This window comes from Perognathus longimembris, chromosome 23 (genome assembly GCF_023159225.1).
Source record: "Perognathus longimembris pacificus isolate PPM17 chromosome 23, ASM2315922v1, whole genome shotgun sequence".
Classification (NCBI taxonomy): Eukaryota; Metazoa; Chordata; class Mammalia; order Rodentia; family Heteromyidae; genus Perognathus; species Perognathus longimembris.
Genome location: NC_063183.1, coordinates 17,647,897 through 17,670,656, shown reverse-complemented (window position 1 = coordinate 17,670,656; position 22,760 = coordinate 17,647,897). Strand labels below are relative to the sequence as shown.

General features: G+C 53.3%; 1 protein-coding gene across 2 annotated transcripts in view; it reads left to right on the top strand.

The window, feature by feature from the left end:
* The first annotated feature begins 748 nt into the window (after window positions 1–748).
* The window catches only part of Smad6 (SMAD family member 6), a 66,705-nt gene continuing 44,693 nt past the window's right edge, over window positions 749–22,760 (top strand). Inside the window, exons 1-4 of one of the 2 annotated variants that reach the window (XM_048332107.1) lie at window positions 749–2,377; window positions 2,973–3,041; window positions 10,646–10,702; window positions 15,966–16,043. In XM_048332107.1, coding sequence (XP_048188064.1) covers window positions 1,537–2,377; window positions 2,973–3,041; window positions 10,646–10,702; window positions 15,966–16,043 — 1,045 coding nt within the window. In that variant the 5' untranslated portion in view covers window positions 749–1,536. The remainder of the gene's footprint in view (window positions 2,378–2,972; window positions 3,042–10,645; window positions 10,703–15,965; window positions 16,044–22,760) is intronic. The other variant, XM_048332108.1, reaches the window with a different exon arrangement.

Sequence of the window (22,760 nt, the reverse complement as noted above, 5' to 3'; positions counted from 1 at the left end):
GGGGGCGGGGGGAGGCTGCAGAAGATCCCCCAACCCATCACACACACACACACCCCGTACCCTCCCTGCTCCCCGGAGACGCGGGGCCGGGAGGCGCTCGCACGTGCACACCCGCTTTTCACCAGCTTGTACCGGGATGGGGGTTTGGGGACTGGCTCTAAAGTGTCTGCAAGTTTGTGCTCGAGCCGGGGAGAGGCAGAAGCAGCCTCGAGTGTCGGTGGGCAGTCGTGTGTGTGTGTGTGCGCGCGTGTGCGCGCTCGCAGCCGTGCCCCGAGGCGCAACGTGAGCCCGAGTGTAGCTGCGGGCGCTGTCAGGCCGGGGGCGGGGGCGCTGGGGCGGGCGTGGGGCGTGGGTCCGGGCCTCGGCCCGCCCCCGGGAGCCGGCCCCCTCGGAGCCTCGGGCCCCGGCCAGGGGACGTGTTCTCCTTTAAGAGTTAAGAAACTTGAAACCTTGTTTGCGCAACAATCAGCGCCGCGGAGCCGCCAAAGTGTCTAGACTGGCATATGATGGGAGGCAGCCAATGACTCCGCGGCGCTCCTCCGGGGGCCCTCCGTGTGCGTTTGAGGAGAACAAAAAAGCGAGCGAGCGAGCCGAGCCGGGGAGCGAGCGAGAGAGGGAGCCCAGCCGAGAGAGAGAAAGAGCCGCCCGGGCGCTGCCGCCTCGCCGAAGCTCGCGGGGACCGCGGGGCCGCCGGCCGGCCGGCGCGTCGGTGGCCGGGGGGGAGGGGGCCGACCTCGGCAGCCGCGGCGCCCGCAGTTGCCCGCGCGCGGCGTGGGGGCGGGCGGCGACCTCTGCCTCGGTGGATTGCTTTTTTATTTTTTTTTTAAATCGAGGATTCCCAGCAGCTCTGCGGGATTTTTAAAAATTTTTCTCCAGCTTCGACTCCGCGGTGTGTTGACACCCCGGGAGAAACTCGACTCTCCAAAGTGTCTCTAGCGCCTGGGACCCGAGGCGGAGTTGGTCGAACTGCGTGCATGCAAACCCAAGGATTTGGGTTTGGTTTAGGAGCTCTCCCCCCCCCCTTTTTTTTTTCTTTTTTTTTTTGCAGGGACCCAGGGTTTTCCCACAAGCCTTGCTCTTCGGATCCTGCGGGGGGGAAGCCCGTGTAGCCGAGCGCCCGGGCTTTAAAGAGAGGTCCCGCCACAGCTTTGTGCTCATGGACCCGCCGCGCAACTTTTGAAGGCTCGCCGGCCCATGCGGGGTCTCTCCAGCCGCGCGCCGCCCGCAGCCCCCCTCAGGCGCCGGGGCTGGAGTTGAGCCACCGGGGCCGCCGCGGTCCATGTAGCCGCTGGCGCCCTCGCGGACGGCGGCTCGGCGCGCGCGCGCGTGCGTGTCCCGCCCCGGCGAGCCCACTCATGTGGCAGCCCCGCGGTGCCCCCTCGACGACAGGCTGCGCGCGCTCTGCACGGCGCCCCGCGGCGGAGCTTCATGTGGGGCTGCGGCCCGCGCAGCCGGCGCCTCGCTGAGGGAACGGACCCCCGGTAACCGGACCCTGCCTCCCCCACGCCCCCCATCCCCGGCGCCCAAGGATATCGTATGTTCAGGTCCAAACGCTCGGGGCTGGTGCGGCGACTTTGGCGGAGTCGTGTGGTCCCCGATCGGGAGGAGAGCGGCGGCGGCGGCAGCGGTGGCGGCGGCGGCGACGACGAGGATGGGAGCCTGGGCAGCAGCCGAGCTGAGCCGGCGCCGTGGGCACGAGAGGAAGGCGGGGGCAGCCGCCACCCCGAAGTCCGCTCGGTAACCCCACGCCGGCCCCGGGACGCGGCGGCACCGCCGCGGGGCGCCCCGATCGCGGGCCGGCGCCGTCGCGCGGGGGGCCCCCCGAGGTCCACGCCGGAGCCGGAGGAGGCCGGCGCCGAGGGCTCCCTCCTGGACGTGGCCGAGCCGGGAAGCCCGGGAAGCCGGCTGCCCGAGAGTGACTGCGAGACGGTGACCTGCTGCCTCTTCTCGGAGCGCGACGCCGCCGGTGCGCCCCGGGACGCCGGCGCCCCCCCGGCCGGGGCCGCCCCGGAGCCGGAGAGCAGCGGGCGGAGCCGCGAAGCCCGCTCGCGGCTGCTGCTGCTGGAGCAGGAGCTGAAGACGGTCACGTACTCGCTGCTGAAGCGGCTCAAGGAGCGCTCGCTGGACACGCTGCTGGAGGCGGTGGAGTCCCGCGGCGGCGTGCCGGGCGGCTGCGTGCTGGTGCCGCGCGCCGACCTCCGCCTGGGCGGCCAGCCCGCGCCGCCGCAGCTGCTGCTCGGCCGCCTCTTCCGCTGGCCCGACCTGCAGCACGCCGTGGAGCTGAAGCCCCTGTGCGGCTGCCACAGCTTCGCCGCCGCCGCCGACGGCCCCTTCGTGTGCTGCAACCCCTACCACTTCAGCCGGCTCTGCGGGCCAGGTGAGCGCCGCCGCCGCGTCTCCTCCCCGCGCCCCGCGGGAGAGGGAGGGAGGAGGGGGGTGCTCCTGAAAGGAGGGGATCCCCCCCCCACACACACCCTCGCCCGGAGAGGCGCCGCGATCCCGCGAGGGGCGCGGGAAACCGGGCACACGCTGCCAAAGGCAACCTCATCTTTAAGGCTCCAGCCTTAACCCTGAGAAGGGAGCACGTTGGGGTGGGCAGGCCAAGGGAAGGCCAGATGAGCGAGTGGCATCCCCTCCTTCTGTTTGGCAATTGACACCCCGCCCCCCCCCCCCCCCCCCAGTCTTCCTAGGTTTCCAGCCTTTTGTACGTGTGCACATGCTCGGTTCTTTTTCTGTGCCCAGGTAACCATGCTTCTCGTGAAATTGTGCTGCAGGGTTGGTAAAGTGTCCCGCTTTGCTCCTTTGTGTACTTTGGAGCGCAGTGTTTGCAGAACAATGCCTTTCTCGTTTCCAGTATCCCTCCACTCTCCACACTGCTGAGTTCCTCGGTTCAGCCAGACCTCTGAGCCCGGGAGAGGAAGCCAGCTAGTTTGTCACCTCTGAGAATCGGTCCCTCTTTGTTCTCCTCCCAGGGTCTCCTGCATCCACCCATCTGCCCCAGCCTGGCTTACCTGGGCATCTTGTGTGCTGTAGCAACCCAGGTAAGACAGGCTGAGGTGAGGACGGGCTGGGGGTGTTAGGGGAGCTCACAGATCCCTGCCCTACTACCCTCCTCAGTAGGGGTGCATGTGAATCCATTAGTGGCATGGGGACTTTGTAGGGACAGAACTGCAGTTACAGGCTGTTGGTCTGGGGGGGCATGTGTGGTTTCCCACATTCCTCCCGCCTGCCCTTCCTGGAGAGTCAGTGAGTACACAGAGGGGCAGATCATGGGTGAAAGGAGAAGGTGGTTCTAAAAGCCTGGAATTGTCTCCTGTGTCTTGTGAGGGCTTGTGTGAGTGGATGGAAGGGAAAAGAAGTTTCCCTGTAGTGGTAGTTTGGAAAGCTTCCCTTTGGTGGTGGTTCCTGAAGATGTGGCACTGATGGTAGGAGTCAGGCTCAGTTCAGGCTCCAGGCTCAGTTCAGGGGCTTGGGTCAGGCCCTGAGTTGCCACCCATAGTGGACTTTCTTTGCCTGGCAGCTTGTGCCTGGGCCTTCCCCAGAGGAGGCTTTCTTCCCTCTGCTTCCCCCCCTCCCCGCCCCCAACTCCTCCCTGTCTCTGGAGAAAGAGCTCCTATTTGTGGTTGTCTTCATAGTGGAAGACGGACACAGACATGGGCCACAGGCAGATATTTTCTTTCCTTGTGTCCATGTACCAGCAAATGTTTGTTGAGCACTTGCACTGTTCCAGGCACTGTGCCATCGTGTAGAGGGAAATGTGAGAGAATCTATGCCCTAGAGAAACAGAATCCTTAGGGGAGCCCTCCCTCCCCCCCCCCCCATGGGGAGAAGCAAAGGGGGCGGGGCAGGCAGTGCTTCCAGTTTGTATTTAACAGGATGGCGTCTCTGAGCACCACACCTCTGAACCTGGAGCTGCCTTGCCAGAGGGTGGATGAAGGTCTCCTGGTGAGCCTAGCGCCAAGGCTAGCTCAGGTGGATGGGCAGGAAAGGGAGGAATGTCTAGATTGGAGGCCACAGACAGGACCCCCTGGCCTTCTTACTCCTGCGTGACCTGGGAGTTGGCCTGACTGTTGGTTTGGGTTTGGTGAACTTGGGCAGGAACAGGTTGAAGGAGAACGGGCAAGTTGCAGTTACCATAGAACCAGGTCCTGATTGCCAGTAGCTTGACACTTGGATGAGTGACCCTCTCCTCTTCCTTTCTCCCTTGTTTTCAATGGGGATGGCTCTAGTCACATTCCCTCCGTCTGCTGTGGCCTGGTATTGGGACTGGACTTCTTCCCTCCCTCCAGAAGGAGGTGCTATTGTGTGTGTGGGCAGTTTGTGAAGAAGGGAGGGAGAACTTCCAGTAGGTCCAGCTTGACCATCTCTTGTCTTTGTTGGGACTGAGGACCTGGGAAAGCCCTCTGCTGCCTGCCCCTCCCCCAGAGCCTGGACGCCAGCCTGGCTCCCATCGGCTGGCGGGCGCATAACTGGGGCCCAGTCATGCACGTCCTGATAAGGACCCTGCTCCTTCCAGCCCTCCAAGGAGAGGGCTGGGACCTGGGACATGGAGACAGACAGACACACCAAGCAGACACACAGCTAGAGTAAAGTACACAGGAACACCCAGCACCAATCACCTATGCCCCACCCCCAGATCACAGGTAATCCCTGCGACCCAGTCACAGTCCTGGGTGGCAGTGTGTCACCTTGGTGACCATGCCAGATCTTCAACCACTAATTTGCTTTGCGACCTGGGTCTATCTAGGTGGGCTTTTTCCATCTTCAGAATTCTAGGGTTTAAGTGGAGTGCTGGTTGCTTAGGCCTTTCATCCTAGCTACTCACAGAGGGGAGATCTGAGGGTCTGGAGTTCGAAGCCAGCCCAGGCAGACAGATCTGTGAGACACTTATTTCCAATTAGCCAGCAAAAACAGCCAGAAGTAGAGGTGAGTCTCGACTGGGAGAGTACTAGCCTTGTTAGAGGAAACAGCTATAACAACAAAACCAAGAGAGAAGGACTGGCCCTGAGTTCAAGCCCTAGTTATTGCTACTTTCCCCCACCCCACCCCCCCAAAAAAAAGAAAAACAAAAATGCTGGTGTTGGATGGAAGGCAGAGTTCCAGTTTTCCTTGCCTTATTTTCCCTCTGTGGAGGCCTTCGCCTGGGCACCCTCTGGAGGCCTTTAGAGTTGCTCTGCATGTGACTTTTGTGCCTTTTCACTGAGCCGGTGGGTGCCTATGTGGACGGAAATGTGGAGAAATCCTTTAATCACAGTTCTGACCTGTGTTTATAGAGCTGCTTTCTCCAGAAAGTATCCATTAACTTTGGAAGAAACCTCCTGCTCTTTACTTCACCACTTGGTTGTTGTTGTTGTTGTGTTTTTTTTTTTCTGTAATTATATTCAGTAAATTACTATTATCCAAAGTGTGCCTGGGAAAGAGAGACAGAGAGAGAACTTCTAAACGACCGGGAGGAGGCCGCCTAAGAAAACACTGGGTTTCCCAAGCCAGGGGGAATTAGAATGGGCTAAAAAGTTGTGTGTGTGTGTGTGTGTGTGTGTGTGTGTGTGTGTGTGTGTGTGTGTCCCCGCCCCTTTTCCTGGGCCTGGCATTATCCTTTGAAATGAGATCGATTTCCAGTTGGGCCTATGAGCCCCCACCCCGCCCCACCGCGGGCCCCTGGGCCTGTCTGCCCGTCCTGGAGGTGAGGAAGGGGTGATAATGTGCAGGGTGTCTCTGGCTGGCGCCAGCCGGCCGCGCTGTTTATCTGGCTGCCGCGGGAATCTGGGCAATTAGGCTCTGCCGGCCTTAAAGTGCCAGGAGCTCCTTTTCTGCTCTCCCATCCTGGGGCTGACAGTTGAACCTTTAGTTTCTGGGTGGGGAGGGGAGGGGCGCCTGGGAGGCCCTGCCCCAGCCCTCAGCCCCCCACCCCCACCCCTTGGGAAGGGGAAGAGGCTGTCAAAGCTCTGGAGAGATGTGGATCCTCTCTTGAGCTAGATGTTAGGGTGCTAAAGGTCGAGGTGGAAGGTAGTGAGTGTCCCGCACTGAACGGGTGCCCAGAACTGGGAGAGGCTGTCAACTGTCTTCTGGCTTCAAATGTAGGTCCAGAAGGCCAAGTGCGCCTGGAGGGGCTGACCTGAGGGGCTGCTGGGCTGGGCTGGGGACCAGCCAGGCTGTGCAACCCGTTCCTGGCCCCAGGCTCTCCCGGCTGCTGCTCTCACTTCTGAAGGAAGTTGGGAGGGGAGTCCTGGAGTCCAGGGCTGGAGTTTCAGATCTCTCTCTCTCTCCTGTCTCTCTATCTCTGCCTCTTCCCTCCCCATCCCCCCCCCCCGCCCCCAGGCTTGAGGATCCACCTACAATTTAGAGCATGTAAATTCTTTTGAAAATCATCACAATTTTTTTTTTTTTACAAGTACTAGGATATCTTCTGAGAGGATAGTGGAGGCAAGCGCCCCAAGTTTATCTTTAGTGGAGGCGAGCGCCCCAAGTTTCTCTTCGGGCCCCTTTATCTCACCCCCCTCCCCCAGCTAAGCCTTACCTGAGTTCATGTATTGGGGACTCATCTCAAATCTAGAGAGGTTTGGTCTATGGGGGGCAGTTAAGAATTATCCACCCAGGTACCTGTGGCTCATGCCTATTATTCTAGCTACTCAAGAGGTTTGAGACCTGAGGATTCTCACTTAAAAGCCAGCTTGAGGCAGAAGGTATGAGACTCCTCAGTTAACCACCAAAAACACTGCAAGTAGAGGTGTGGCTCAAGTGATAGAGTGCTGGTATTGAGCAAAAAAAAAGTTCAGGAACAGCACCTAGGCACTGAGTTCAAGCCCCAGTATTGGCAAACAAAGTATCCAGGATTATTCAAAGCACAATCATTCCCTTGTACCCTATTGTAGTTGCCAATGTCCATTACCTGATGAATGGACAGACGGCATATGATATATCCATAGAATGGAATATTATTTAGGCATAAAGAAGAGTAAAGTAACCCGGCATTGGTGGCTCATGCCTGTAATCCTAGCTACTCAGGACACTGAGATCTGAGGATCACTATTCAAAGCATGCTGGGGCAGGAAATGCCTTGAGACTGTTATCTCCAATCAACTACAGCAAAGCTGGAAGTTGCGCTGTGGTTCAAAGTGGTAGAGCACTAACCTTCAGCACAAAGTTCAGGACCAGCACCCAAAAAAAAAAAAAAAAGTAAAATACCCATACATGGGACCATCTAGATGAATCTTGAGGGCATCCTGCCAAACCATGGCAGTTGATAGGAAAAGTGAGGGTGAATCTTGTCTATTGAATTATATCTCAGTATTTTACAAGAGGATGGTGGGGTGTTGGTTCTTCGTTTTGCTTTCTCCTTGGTTGAATCGAAGTAGACTATTACATCTGCGCCTGCTCTTTGTGTGGCCTTGGGTGTGTGTTTTACCTTGCTGGAATTTGATGAGCCCCATGATTCCTTTTATTTCTCACATTCTACATCCTGCGTAATGGGGTGAAAGCCTCTGTACCTTCCACTTGCCTGCAGTGGTTTTGTGATTAGGTAAAGCTTCCTCCCCAAACCTTGGGTGTCCTTGGCTAGCTGGTATGGCTACAATTCAGATTCATGGATTTTCTTTATGGCTCAGTGATGACGTTAGGAAATGCCAACTCCGGTGTGACTGGAGGCCTAGGTTAACTCCTTCTCACCCTCCAGCATTTTCTTTCTTTTTTTTTTTTTTTTTTTTTGAGCTGGTACTGGGGCTTGAACTTAGGACCTTATGTTCTTGTTTGGCTTTTTTTGCTCAAGGCTGGTGTTCTGCCACTTCAGTTCCATTTCTGGCTTTTTAATGGTTGATTGAAGATAAGAGTTGCAGACTTTTCTGTCCCAGCTGGCTTTGAACTGCTATCCTCAGATCTCAGCTTTCTGAGTAGCTGGGATTCTGGGCATGAGCCTGGTTAGCCTTTGGGTTGCCAGTAAAGTCCTGGTGAAGAGATGCCGGGACCTGGTGACAATGGCTTGACTTCCGTTCCCACCTTCATCGCAGCTGAGGTGTTTTTTTTTGGGCTTGGACTCAGGGCCTGAACACTGTCCCTGGCTTCTTTTTGCTCAAGGCTAGCACTCTGCCACTTGAGCCACAGCGCCACTTCTGGCCATTTTCTGTATATGTGGTGCTGGGGAATCAAACCCAGGGCCTCATGTATATGAGGCAGGCACTCTTGCCACTAGGCCACATCCCCAGCCCCATCGCAGCTGAGTTTTAACCTTTGGGCATAAATGTAGCTGTGCAGATGCCCCCAGCACCTTGCTGTGTGGCTGAGCCTCAAGCAATCATATAATTTTAATTTTTTTGCAAAAGTTACCCTGCTCTGAGGATTACTGGAAGCTTTTTTTGGTACATTTGTGGGGTGGTGACCATGGGGTGAGGTGGTTGGCGAGAGACTTGGTTCTGATTCAAGTTCCACCCGTGTCAGAAGTGATTTCCACAGAGTGCATATATTCATTCCCCTTCCTCCCTTGAATTTTTATTTTTCTTCATGCTGGTATTGGGGCTTGACTTCACAGTCTGGACGCTGTCCTTTAGCTTTTTTCTTGCTCAAGGCTGGTATCCTACCATTTGAGCCATAGCTCTGCTTCTGTGTTCTTTTTTCTGGTGGCTGTTTGGAAGATAGGATCTCATGTACTTTTCCTGCCTGGGCTGGCTTTGAACTGTGATCTCAGATCTCAGCCTCTTGTATCTAGGATGACTGTCCTTGAACTTTGTTTGAGGTCCCCTGTAGGTCTCCTTTGACCCTGAGGTCCTGCCTCTTACACTGTTCTACTCCCTCGCCATTGTCATTATCCAACAACAGGAAGGGAGACCTTGACATTAGGGTTCCCCGGTCTCATTAAGTGGTGGGGGTGGGGGTGGGGGGAATGCATCTCCTAGCTGTACCAGATTGATGGGGCAGAGCAAGTCAGTTTCCTCATCGGTAAAACGGGCACATAATGCCATCTTATTTTTATTTTTGAGAAAGTATTAAGTACAGAGAGGTGCCTGATGAACAGGGTTAACCACATAAAATTGGAAATGCCTGGCTTTTTTTGTTGTTGTTGTTGGTTAATTGAAATCTCATGGAATGTTTTGGGTTTATTTTTTGGCCTGGATTGGACTCGAACTACAATCCTCGGAATCTCAGCTTTCCAAGTAGCTAGGATTATAGGCGGGAGTCACAGGCGCCAGGCTTAGAAGTCACTTCTGATTGGAAAGGCCAGGCTGGGAGACCTCCTCTAGAGGACAACAAATGCTCTTACAACTAATTGTGCCTTATTATAATTGCAAAAATACTCATTACCCCTTGTGTCATTCCTGATACTCGCCTAATAATAGTTATTATCACTTTATTACCAGAGATGGAGTTTGCTTTAACTTGCAACTTGATGGTGTTTAGTTTCATTTATGGAAAATGAAGGGTCATTTCATTCATGCAAATTGTTACTTAGTTTAGCAAATTGTTGCTTCCCATAAAGCAAGAGCCTAAGAAATTCTTCTGAAGGCAAAGTATATGTTTTTAAGGAGGAGTATTTTAGGCAAATGAAAGAAACCCATAGGAAAAACACCATAGATAGACAATAAGGAATCTCAACTGCAGGGTGTGGGAGTGTCCCCACCCCTTCCTTTATTTCCGGTAGAAAAGTGGTTAATTTGGGGCCCCCTATCAAGATACCTGAACTGAGCCAGGTGCCAGTGGCTCATGCCTGTAATCCTAGCTACTAAGAAGGCTGAGATCTGAGGATCACGGTTCAAAGCCAGCCCAGGCAGGAAAGTTCATGGGGCTCTTATCTCCAACTTATGCCAAACCCAGAAGTGGAGGTGTGGTTCAAGTGGTAGAGTTTAAGAGACAGTAGTGCCCAGGCCCTGAGTTCAAGCCCCAGCATTATCACTACTACCAATCCTCCTTCCCCCCATCACCACCACCACCACCCCCCAAAAAAAGAAAGGAAAGGTTACCTGAGCTGGGTTTGAATTTCAAGGACTTATTCCCAGGAATGTTAGTTTGCTAAGAAAATTTTCCATGCTGGACCTCCGTGTTCACCCCCAGTTCTGAGGCAGACCCTCCAAATTTAGCAAGTAAAATGCAGAAAGGCCCATTTAAACTTCATTTCACTGGGGCAGCATAATGGAGTCTAAGCATTTCCCATCTACTCCGCTGGGCTATACTTACATTACAAAAGCATGTTTACCCCACATGGAAAGGGACAGGCTTGGGCTGTAGTGGGCAGGTCTGAGGCCGGGCCTCCCTGCACCTCAGGCTCTCTTTATGATAATAATAGGTTCTCTTTGTGAAGCTGTTTTTCCTCCGTGCCCGAGCTGTGCTAAGCATTTTTACATACATTATCTTCTTTTTCCTCTTGGTAGCCAGGGGGTCTGTAATGATCTTCACCTTCTGAGCTGAGGGACACTAGACTGGGGCTGTGGGGTGCCTGGCCTGAGCTCTCTCACACTGCTGGAGCTCACTGCAGTGTTGGGGTTGAGCCTGTGGACTGTTCCATTGCATTTGGGCAGTTGGGGTTGACAGGAAGAGGTTAGAGAACTTCCTGAGGCCTCAGATCATTATTTCAGGAAAGCAGTAATGAAAGCACACAGAACCCCCAAGTATGCAGCCGTCCACTCTGCCCAACTGTGACAGTGTCTCTTCTGTCTTCTAGAATCACCGCCACCCCCATATTCTCGGCTGTCTCCTCGGGACGAGTACAAGCCACTGGGTAAGTGCAATTCCCCCCCCCCCCCCCCCCCCGGCCCTTCTAGGCTTGAAAGCCCTGATGCTTTGACAAACATTCCCAAGATTGGGCTAAGGCAGAGCCCATATTTACATCTTGAATTTCCTGCCTCATCGTTAACCTCCGTGTGACCTTTCACCAAGGGCCTTTAAGAGTTGAGTGGCTTAGAGGTGGGCTGGAATTCTTGGGATTTCTTTGCCTCTTGCCATCCAGGCCTTAACACTCTCAAAGAGAGGAGGTGGAGAGGGAGAAGGGAGAGACTGTTGGTATTAGGGGCTGGTACGAAGGGTCTTTCACTATCCCTTGTCCTTTTCTGCGCCAGGCTGGCACTCTACCACTTGAGCCACACCTCTGCTTCTAAATTTCGCTGGTTAATTGGATTTTTAAAAATCTCAGATTTTTCTGCCTGGGCTGACTTGGAACTGGAATCCTTAGATCTCAGCCTCCTGAGGAGCTGGGATTTACAGGCATGAGCCCCTGGCACAAGGCTTAAGTGTGTTTTCATTGGGGGTAACACACCTACTGGGCACTGAGTGTTTGGCATATGTTGTGTCCCCGTCAATCTCTCCTTCCCCTTTCTTTAAGTCATGTTTACCTTGGGTAGAAGTGACGGTGGGGGCAGGTAGGGAGAATGTGTCTTGCTACATCAGGGCCCCGCTTGGGCCTGTCCTGTCCCCTGGGCAAGTTTAGTGATCTGGCAGTGTCTTTTCAAACAAGTTCTCAAACAAGTCCTATTTAGAGGCAGGCCTCGTGTCCTGTGGACGAAGCTTGGGGATTCCGAGGCTAGTGCATGAAGTTTGTAGGTTGGAGCTGCCGATCCCCTGTCTTTGGGACTGTGAGTCCAGTGTGAATCAGTGCCTGGGCAGTGATCGTAAGGTGGCCTTACCAGTCCCAGGAGAGCCGGACACAGTGGCTTACCCCTATAACCCTAGCTACTCAGGAGGCTGAGACCCATGGATCACAGTTCAAAGCCAGCTCAGGCAGGAAAGTCTGTGAAACACTTTTATCTCCAACTAACCACCAGAAAAACCGGAGGTTCGCTGTGGCTCAGAATGGTGGAGAGCGCTAGCCTTGAGCAAGAAAGCTCAGGGACAGCGCCCAGGCCTTGGATTCAAGCCTCAACTCCCACAACTGACAAAAACAACAACAACAAAAAGAAGGGGTGAAATTCTCCCAAGAAGGTACGCACCATCTCTAGGACTCACAGGGAACCCGGTCCCTCACTCCCAAGCTCCATGAGGTCAGAAGGACCCATCATGACCCCCACAGGGAGGGTTGGAGTCAGTGATGGTGACCAGTGTTGTCTTGGGAGTGGAGATATATTCAGTTCAGTGACGACCGGGAGCAGTCAGTCACCTGAGTGAGGGGATAGAAGCACTCAGGGAGCTGCAGGGCCCGGGCCCAAACCCTGGTGCTAGCACCCTACTTCCATTAGCTGGAAAATCCCAGCCCCACACTGCGTAGCCAGTTAGATCATTACCCTCAGAGACTCATTTGGCCCTGCCAAAGGACAATGTGGAAACGGACACCATGGTGTCGCGAGCATTATTCTACAGATGGGATAACAGGCCCAGAAGGAGGAAGTGACTTGCTGGTGGTCTAACTCAGCCACCTGTCTAAATATGGCTGAAGAGCTTCTGCTCCCCCCCCCCCCAAGCCTGTGCTGGGGCTTGAACTCAGGGCCTCAACCTCTTGCTTAGCTTCTTTTGCTTGGCTGGTGCTCTACCATTTGAGCCATAGTTCCACTTCTGGCTTTTTTTTGCTGGTTAATTTGGAAGTAAGATTCTCACAGACTTTCTAACCCAGGCTGGCTTTGAACCATGATCTTCAACTCTCATTCTCCTGAGTAGCTAATATCACAGGTGTGAGCCACTGGTGTCTAGCCTGGCTTATTTTATTTTATTTTGTACAGGTCCTGGGGCTTGAACTCAGGGTCTGGGCACTGTCCCTGAACTCTTTTGCTCATGGCTAGTGCGCTCTACCACTTGAACCACACCTGCACAGCTGGCCTTTTTAGTGATTAATTTGAGATAGTCTCATGGACTGTCATGCCTGGGCTGGCTTTGAACCATGATCCTCAGATCTCAGCCTCCTGTGTAGCTAGGATTACAGGTATGAGCCACTGGTGCCCAGTTGTTTATGCTTTTAAAATAGCTTGGAAAAATTACATGGAATTCCGGTTTCCACGTCAGAAGTCAAGTTCCAGCCACGGGTCTAACCACTTCCCCTGGCTCCCCCCATGAAGCAGCTCAAAGTTGAGTAGTTGTGACAGGCCGTAGGACTCACAAGGCTAAAGATATTTATTCTCTGGTCCTTGATAAGAAAAACGATGTATCTTTAACTTCCAAGAAACACTGGAGACTTGAAGGGAATAGAATTACGAACAACTTTTAAAACTTACTTGGGGTTGGAGGTATGGCTCAGTTGGAAGAGCAAAAGTGTCATGTTCCAGGTTTAAGTCCTGGAAGAAAAATGAGATGGGGGCTGGGAATATGGCCTAGTGGCAAGAGTGCTTGCCTCCTATACATGAAGCCCTAGGTTCAATTCCCCAGCACCACATATATGTGGCTCAAGTGGTAGAGTGCTAGCCTTGAGCAAAAAAGAAGCCAGGGACAGTGCTCAGGCCCTGAGTCCAAGCCCAGGATTGGCAAAAAAAAAAGAAAAGAAAAATGAGATGGGCTCGGATACGGCTGACTTCGTGGTGGTGAAACTCGAACCTGGGGCTCCACCTTATACCCAGAACCCTATTTGCATACACTTGGGCAGCCTGGTATGTTGGGAATGCCCCTAACTACCTTAGGTAAGGGCCTCTTTGGATTAGCCTAGAAGCCACAGTTTGGCAAGGGTGTACCAGGAGCAAGCAGCAGTGAAGGAGGGCAGGTGGGAGCCATTTAACCTGCTTCCCTCCAATGTGAGATGCTTCCTACCACTGTCTGTGGCCGTTCACTGAGAAACAGCACTCAGTGCTGACTGCCTTTCCACCTCAAGTGAGTGGCTGAAAAACCAGAAGCCCTGGGGCGGGGGAGGGGGACACACGACAACGTCAAATATGCAAAACCTGGTCTGGAGCTGGTCGCTCACACCTGCAATCCCAGCTACTCAGGAGGCTGAGATCTGAAGGCCTGGAGCCTTTGCCTGAGCAGCTAAGTCTGTGAGACTCCGATCAACCACCGGAAAGCCGTACGTGGCTCATGTGGTAGAGCACCACCAGCCTTGAGCAAAAAAAGCTAATGGAGAACATGAGGTCCTGAATTCAAATGACTCCTCTCCTCTACAGGGGGAAAACAAAAGGCACCAAGGGTCATTTTGCTTATTTTTCAAAAATTTTCCATGAGCTTCTATTTCTCCTTAATGTCTTCTCCTAGCAGTTCATTTTTTTGTGTGTGCCCTGATAAATAGTCCCAAGTTGTTTTCTTTTCTTTTTTTTTTGGTATTTTTCTTTTACTTGTATTGCTACTTTTTCATAAACAGAAAGTCAGCTCGCTTCTAAGCCTCTGTGATCACATGTGATCAGTAAAAAAAGAAAAACCAAAATAAAACCCAGAATATCCAGTCAGCTTCTGGCAAGTGGAAAATAGAGAGAGGGGGAGGAAAAAAAACATAAAAGCCCAGGCCAAATTGGTTACAATATCATCTTCCTGCTCCCCCAGTCATGTGGTAAAAGTAAATCCTGCAAGACGGAGTGGAATTCTCGCTCGCAGGTCGGCTAATACCACATGTGGGTGGTGCTGGCCCAGCAGGAAAAGCCCTGGGCCTCTGGGCACAAGTCTCCCACCTCCTGGACAGGCCTGTCCAACCCGGAGACAACACACTCCCCCTCTTCACAGAGGCACAGACCAAGAGAAAGTTCCAGAAGGCAGCAAGCAGGTTGTCAAGGTAGCGGCTCAGAGTCGAAGAGAAAAATATGATGAAGCACTTTGATTCCAATTGCAGCTACTCAGGAGGCTTGAGGTCTGAGTGAGGATCACAGTTCAAAGCCAGCCCAGGCAGGAAGTCCATTAGATTCTTCTCTCCAATTAATTACTCAAAAGCTGGAAGTGCAGCTGTGGCTCAAGTGATAAAGTACCAGCACTGGGAGAAAAAGCTAAGGGATAATGCCCAGGCCCTGAGTTCAAGCTTCATTACTGGCACCAAAAGAAAGAAGAAAGAATATCCCTTCTCACTTCCCTGTGTTGAACACCAGGCAAAACAAATCTACTCATCACATAAAATACTTCCACTCTGTCTGTGTATGTGTGTGCGCACGCGCGTGCGCACACCAGTACTAAGGCTTGAACTAAAGGCCTTGCACTCTGGACTTGACTTTTTCACTCAAGGCTAGTGCTTTATCACTTGTGCGACACCTTCACTTTCCTGATGAGACTGGCTTTGAATCTTGATCCCTGGTTCTCAGCCTCCTGAGTAGATAGGATTACAGGGTCTGGCTTGTTAGACCTAGTTTTAAAAACCAGACCAGGGCTAGGACTGTGGCTTAGTGGTAGAGGGCTTGCTGCCCAGCATGCATGAAGCCCTGGGTTCAATTCCTCAGTACCACATACACAGAAAAAGCTGGAAGTGGTGCTGTGGCTCAAGTGGCAGAGTGCTAGCCTTGAGCAAAAATAGAAGCCAGGGACAGTGCTCAGGCCCTGAGTTCAAGCTCCGGGACTGGCAAAACAAACAAAAATAATAAGACAGTCAGGAGATAGAAAGTACTCTCAGAATGGGTTGGGATGTTGGAGTCTGAGGGGAAGAGGAAGAGAGAGAGGGAAAAAAAGATCATCTGGGCAAATGCTTGTGCCCTTAATTAGAGGAGTGCAGAGTGGAAAGGGTGCACAGGAAAAGTCTCCCAGCTCCAGTGGGAGGAAGCAAGGAAGGAAGGAAGCAAGCAAGCAAGCAAGAAAGAACAACTTCAAGAATTTTAATGGTTGTAATTAAGTACAGCAACTATGAATTGTTGAGGAGCTTAGTTTAACCTTACCCGACAAGGCTCCAAGTTGCTACTTGCTCTGTCCCCCCGAGCTTAGGTTTTTTTTCTTTTGAGGTGAGCCATTGAAACGTTCCCAGGTGCCAGGATGGCCGCAGTCACTATCTTCCGGAAGAGTTTTGAGGGTGGCTCACGTAGTGTGGTTGTGGGGTGATCCCGGGTGGGATGACCAGGCTGCACGAGCCGGGGGTAAGGGCACGCAGCTCTTGGGTGTGTACTCACCTGTACAAGCCCCTAGATGCGCGCCACGCCCCCAACTGAGTTCTCTCTCTCCTCTTCCAACAGATCTGTCCGATTCCACATTGTCTTACACTGAAACGGAGGTCACCAACTCCCTCATCACTGCTCCGGGTGAATTCTCAGGTTGGCTTTTTTTTTTTTCCTTCCTTACATGTTGCTATTGGGTTGACTGTGTCACAGGGACTGGGGCACTTGATGGAGGTCTTTTGGATGGCTCTGCTATCCGCCCCTCGCCCCCATTTCTGGTTCTGGTTCTGGTTCTTCTCTCCCCACTGGCTGGGAAGGCTGCCAGCCTGTGGATGGGCACTGTCCCTGGGGGTGAAGAGCCCCCTGGGTAGCCAGCTGGGGTGACACATGTGTAATCCCAGCACTTGGGAGGCAGAGGCAGGAAGTTCCCGGAGCTCAAGGCCAGCCCGAGTTACGTCTTACTTTCCTGCCCTGGCTGACTTCGAACCACAATTCTCAGATCTCAGCCTCCTGATTAGCTTGGATTATAGATGTGAGCCACCAGCAGCCAGCAAGTGTGTGGTTGTTTCAGGATTTTGAAGCAAGGGGTTTATAGCCAGGTTCTAAAATGGATGATTCTGCTAACCTCATAGTAGGTTTAATTTAGATTTTTGGGGGGAGGGGGGTGGTCATGGGGCTTGAACTCTGGGCTTGGGTGTTGTCCCTGAGCTCTTCAGCTCAAGGCTAGCCACAGTGCCACTTCTGGTTTTCTGGTGTTCATAGGAGATAAGAGTCTTATAGACTTTCCTGCCTGGGTTGGCTTTGAATCGTGATCCTCAGGTCTTGGTCTCCTGAGTAGCTAGGATGACAGGTGTGAGCCACCGGCGCCCGGTTGGATGGGTTTTATTAGCAGTGGCTGTCTGGACAGAACAGGTGGCCATCCTCTGAAATTCTCTTCCTATCTGTTGTTATTGGTGGAAATGTGCATGAGTGTGAGTGTGTGTTCATGAGAGAGAGAGAGAGGATGAGAACTTGCAGGCCCAGTCTTACCTATTTCAATTCTCCTAGAGGTGCTCTGGTCTGGCTCCAGCTGGAAAGAGCAGGTGCCAGAGCACCTGCAGGAGGCTCCGCCCCAATCCTGCTGGTAGGAGAGAGCGCCCCCTGGATGTGGGGAGGCCTGTAGATTATCCTCTGGACTATTCTGTGTGTCTGTTTGCCTTGTGGGCCTGGGCGGTGGAGGTGGGGGAGGGAGAGGGGGCTGTCCTGGGATTTGGGTTCACATATCTCAGAAAAAGGGTTTTGGTGTGGGACAATAAAGAGAAAGTCATTGTTTTTGATTGTGTGGCTTTCATGCAAAAACAAAAAAAAAATGATTTCTGGTGTCTTGGAATGCTAAAAGATTTGGGGAGAAAATTTGGGATTTGTCATGGCCAGAGGATTAACTGAGAGTGTGTGTGTGTGTGTGTGTGTGTGTGTGTGTGTGTATATACTTGAATCACACCTCCATTTCCAGCACTTGGCTGGTTAATTGGAGATAAGAGTCTTGCGTTTGTCTATCTGGACTGGCTCTCAACCTCTGTTCTCAGGTCCCAGCTTCTTGAGTTTCTGGGGTTGCTAGGTTTGAGCCCCTGGCACCCTGCTTTTTGCCTGAGGTCTTGGTGGACAGTGGTCTGAGTTCCAGGGTAGTAGCGTGGTCCCTTCTGTAGGCATCCGATCTCTTCTAGGTAAGCCGTTTGTCCCGAACTTGGAGCCATGTGGCCGTCCCACTCGAAGGCAGAGAGTAGAAGACAGTCCCTGAGGGGTGACAGGTGTTGGTGGATGGCAAACACACCGTTCATCTTGCCAAGGGGGAATGAAGATTGACTAGAAAGGTGGTGAAGTCAGAAAAATGAGGGGCAGAGGTGGGCGCAGAGTTGGGTCTAGCCAGGGCATTTGATGTTCAGGGGCAAACAATACTGGTGATGGTGCTGATGGGTGACGTTGATAGAAACCCATATGTGTTTGGCATCTTTTCTTTTTGCCAGTCCTGGGGCTTGGACTCAGGGCCTGAGCACTGTCCCTGGCTTCTTTTTGCTCAAGGCTAGCACTCTGCCACTTGAGCCACAGCGCCACCTCTGGCCATTTTCTATATATGTGGAGCTGGGGAATCAAACCCAGGGCTTCATGTATACAAGGCAACCACTCTTGCCACTAGCCATATTCCCAGCAGCTGTCCTCCAGCTCACTGACTCGGTACTGTGATACTGAGACAGATATGATCCTTCTGATGAGGAAACTGAGGCTTATGATTGAATGCACTACTTTCATTCCCAGATTGTGAATGGAGGCTTGGGTTGTGAGCCTGTGTGGTCTGGCTGCCCAGCCTTCCTTAGCATGGGTTTCTATCTGCTCTCTTAAGCCAGTCCCTGGGGATGTCGAACTGTGGGCAAAGCAGAGTAGTCCAAAGGCACCAGGGGAGCCAGGTCCTGGTGGCTCACACCTGTCATCCTAGCTACTCAGAAGGCTGGGATCTAAGGATCGAAGTTCAAAGCCAGCCCAGGAAAGAAAAAAGTCCAGGAGCATCCTATATCCAGTCAACCACCAGAAGACCTGACGTGGAACTGTGGCTCAATGTGGTAGAGTATTAGCCATGAACACGACAGTTCAGGGACAGCGCCCAGTACCTGAGTTCAAGCCCTAAGACCAGCAACCCCCCCCCCCCCAAAAAAAAAGGCTTCATTGGGCCCAGCAGGCTTCTCTCATGTGTGCCCCGAGAACGCATGCTAAGCCCCCTGCTAGGGAGACAGTGCTGGCCCATCCTGTGGCCTCGGTTGTATGTGGGGATATCTCAGCGCTGCAGTATGCTGGCTTCCTTAAAGTGTCACCAGTGAGGCCATGCCTCTCTGTTTCCAGAGAGAAATCCAGCCATGGGACCACTGAGGTGGACCTGACACCCAGACATCTCCCCCTACCCCCCAGCCAGGCAGGACAAGGTACAGACACTCCTGTCCATGTTCATATTCCAAAAGGTGACCAGAGTTTGGGGACAGGGGCTCAGAGAACAAGGAGACCAGGCACACAGCAAGCACAAGTACCGGGAGTCAGGGTGGTTGGTCTGCCTGCTCTGCTACCTGGCAGGAACAGGTACTGTCTTCTGGCCTTTCCTCTGGGCAACCCTTCACGGGCAGGTATCGTTTACTTTTGTTTGTTTCGGTGTCAGTATAAGGGCTTGAACTCAAGGCCTCATGCCCTTGCATGGCTTTCTACCACTTGGGCCCCTTTCACTTCTGGCTTTCCGGTGGTTCACTGGAGATGAGAGTCTTATAGACTTTACTGCCCTGGTTGGTTTTCAACTGTGACCCTCGGATCTCAGCCTCCCGAGTCGCTTCTTAGGGTTAAGGAGGTGGCGTGTAGCGGTGGCCCACATGACTGCACCTCTGCCTGCTGGTGGTGCTTGGTGACCTACGCCAGGCTGGTGGGCCAGGCCTAGCCTCCTTGCTTCCTCTGAGTTCAGGGAACAGGGCGTTCAGCTTCCATCTTCAGATGCATTTGCTGCTCACATCAGCCTTTGATGAACCAAGGGGAGAACAAGTCCTTTTCCCTTCCCTAAGCCTGATCATTCTGGGCTGATGGGTTGAAGTGGCTGGGGTGAAGTACAGTGGTGACAGCACAGTCCTGGGAGGACCGGGTGGTCATGGAGAGGGTTCAGCCAGCCTGGATCTGCCCCGGGGGTCCAGGGCAATGCCTGGGGTGGCTCCCAAGCTTAGTTTTGCCCCCTCCTGTGTTGTGATCTCAGGTAGGATCTGTCTCTTGTCTGCCCTGACGCTCACTTGGGCTCCTAGATGCCCGTGTGTCCTCTGCTGTTTTGTTTTGTTGATTGGGGGCTTGAACTTGGGGCCTGGGGCGCTGTCCCTGGTGTTTTGTTTTTGTTAACTCAAGGCTAGTGCTCTACCACTTTGAGCCACAGCACCACTTCCGGTTTTCTGGTGGGTCATTGGAGATCAGAGTCTCATGGGCTTTTCTGCCCCGGCTGGCTTCACATTTCGATCCTCAGATCTCAGCCTGCTGAGTAGCTAGGATTTCAGGCAGCCCAGCTTTTTCCGTTGTTCTTGCCAGCACCTGAACCTCGGGAAGAAGATGAGAGAGCTGAGCTTTCCTGTAACATCTTGGCTTAAGCACACGGGGGACAAAGACTTGCCAGAAGGGACTGGTGACTGGTGTCCTATATTCCAAGATTTCCATAAAGATTCTCAAGGAAAGCTTTACAAGAAAAGGTGGATGCCCGTGGCTCGTGCCTGCAATCCTAACTACTCAGGAAGCTGTGATTTGAGGGTCCTAGTTTAAAAGTCCAGGTGATTCTTAGTTCTAATTAACCAGCAAAAAAGCCAGAAGTGGAGCTGTGGCTCCAGTGGTAGAGTGCTAGCCTTGAGTGAGAAAGCTAAGGGACAGTGCTCAGGCTCTGAGTTAAAGGCTCAGTCCCAGCATCAAAGGAAAGGTGATTTTGAGGGTTTTGGGGGGTCAGTCCTGAGGCTTGAACTCCGGGCTTGAGCACTGTCCCTGAGCTTCTTTTGCCTACCACTCCCAGCCTTTTCTGTGTATGTGGTACTGAGGAATTGAACCCAGGGCTGCATACATGCTAGGCGAGCACTCTACCACCAAGCCACATCCCCAGCCCATTGAGTTGGGTTTTGTAGGATGCTTTAGGAGTGCACTATAGACAGGTAGAAGAAGGAGGCTTGCATAGCGCCGCGTTGGAAAAGCTGTGACTGGAAAGCAAATAGGTGAGAGGTGGCAGGTCAGGGAGGGAATGGCTAGAACAGACCGGGGAATCCTGGGATGTAGTTGGTCCTGAAGGAGTTTGCCTGGCACTCAGCCATCCCTCTGCAGGAGGTCATTGTTGGAATAAATGAATGGATTTTTGTCTGGGACAGAGAGATCCAGAGAGAGTACATGTAGATAAAGACAGATCACACGTAATATTTGATCATCACAGCCAATGCACAGTTGTGTGCCAGGCACGTTCTTGGACAATAACACCTATTCATGGAATTGCAGGAACTTTCTTTTAGTGTGTATGTGTGTGTGTGTGCGCGCGCGCGTGCGTGCATGCCAGTTCTGAGGCTTGAACTCGAGCTCTAGGTGCCGTGTGCCGTCTCTTAGCTTGTTTTTCTCAAGGCTGTTGCTCTACCACTTGCGCTACAGCTCTATTTCTGGCCTTTTGCTGGTTCATTGGAGATAAGAGTTCTCATGGACTTTCCTGCCTGGGCTGGCTTTGAACCCCGGTCCTCAGATCTCAGCGTCCTGAGTAGCTAGGATGACAGGTGTGAGCCCCTGGTGTCCGGCCCGGCCATCGGATTCTGAGCTGGGTAGATGGCCGATCCTTAGGAGGACCGAGGACTCCTGGGAGGACCTGGAGCAGGCTGGCTACCCGTGGGTTTTCCAAGGACCTAAAGTTCCAGAAAATGTACTTAGTTCCTTCCAGCCTAATCACAACCATCTGTGCCTGTGGGCCGGCTCTCCTCTGTCCCCTGGCACTCTCTGCCCGGGTGTGGGTCACCATTGGCAGCTGCGCTTGATGCTCCTTTGTTGGGGCGCAGTGGCTATTGGCAAGAGGCACTTCTTTGATGCAGGAAATATATCCTGCAGGTACTTGGTCAGATGTTTTTATATTAAACATTTTCCCCTGTGGCCTTTGGCTGCCGAGAGAAGCTGAGAAGCGTGGCTTTTCCAGTCACCCTTTGTGGAAAGAATTCCTGATATTCGCGGGCTCTGCGTCCCCGAATGGGGCCTCTGCACCCCGCCGGTGAGGGCGAGGCCTGGCACTGGCCCCCTCTGCCAGGGGCCGCTCTCTCTCCCCTCCCCTCCCCGCACGCTAGAAGTTTCTAGTGTGGAAAAACAAGTCTCATGCTTGGAGCAGACATCAAAGCCGCCAGGTCCAGACGGCAAGGTGAATCATGGCGAGACTTTGGATGACCTTTCAAGTGGTGGGGGTGAGGGGGGGAAGGACTTGGGGGAAGGTTAGAGATAGGGCTGGGGGGATTTACTCCCAAGGGGACTGGGCCCATGCCAGCGTGGAGTGGAGAAGCCATTCCTGTCTGTGCCAGGCTGGGCAGTGGGCCCTGGTCACATTCTGAAGTGGGGAGGGGCTGGGGGCACCAGGGCCGTTGCTCAGCCCCAGTGTCCACCACTTCTGTGGGCCTGAGGGGAAACGCCCCCACCTCAAGGGTTGGGGCACAGCCCTGCCATGGTTGAACCACACACCCTCAGTCTGCCCTGGCTTGGAGCCTTTAGCTCCAGGATCCCCCTGGGTTGGTGGGAAAGAGAGGAGAGTATTTCCAGAATGAGGCAGGGAAGGGACAAGGCCTGGGGCTTCTCCGCCTAGCACCCACTCTGGGGCCCTGGGTGGGAGGGAGATGCGGGCCACGGTGGGTGTGATTTCCAGGAGCATTCTCCGTGTTTTGAAATGGGGTCTTTGCTCTGTAACCCAGGCTGGTTTGGAACTCAGGCTCCTCCTGCCTCAGCCTCGCCAGTGCTGAGATCCCTGGCAGGCAGCACCACAAAAGCAACGCGAAACGGTCTCTGTGTTCCCTTCCTGAAGTCTGTGTCGACTTCTGATGTCATTGGAAGGTGTACACCATAGGCTTTTTGAAAGCTAGCTTCTTCAACTCAGCAATTGTGTGCGTGTGTGCGCATGTGCGTGCGTGCGTGCTGGTCTCGTGGCCTGAACCCAGTGCCTAGGCGCTGTTTCATAGCTTTTTCACCCAAGTCTGGTGCTTTACCACTTGAACTACAGTTCCACCTCTGGCTCTTTTGGTGCTTAATTGGAGAGTCTCTTAGACTTCCATGCTCAGGCTGGCCTTGAATCATGATCCTCAGATCTCAGCCTCTTGTGTAGCTAGGATTATATGTAGCTAT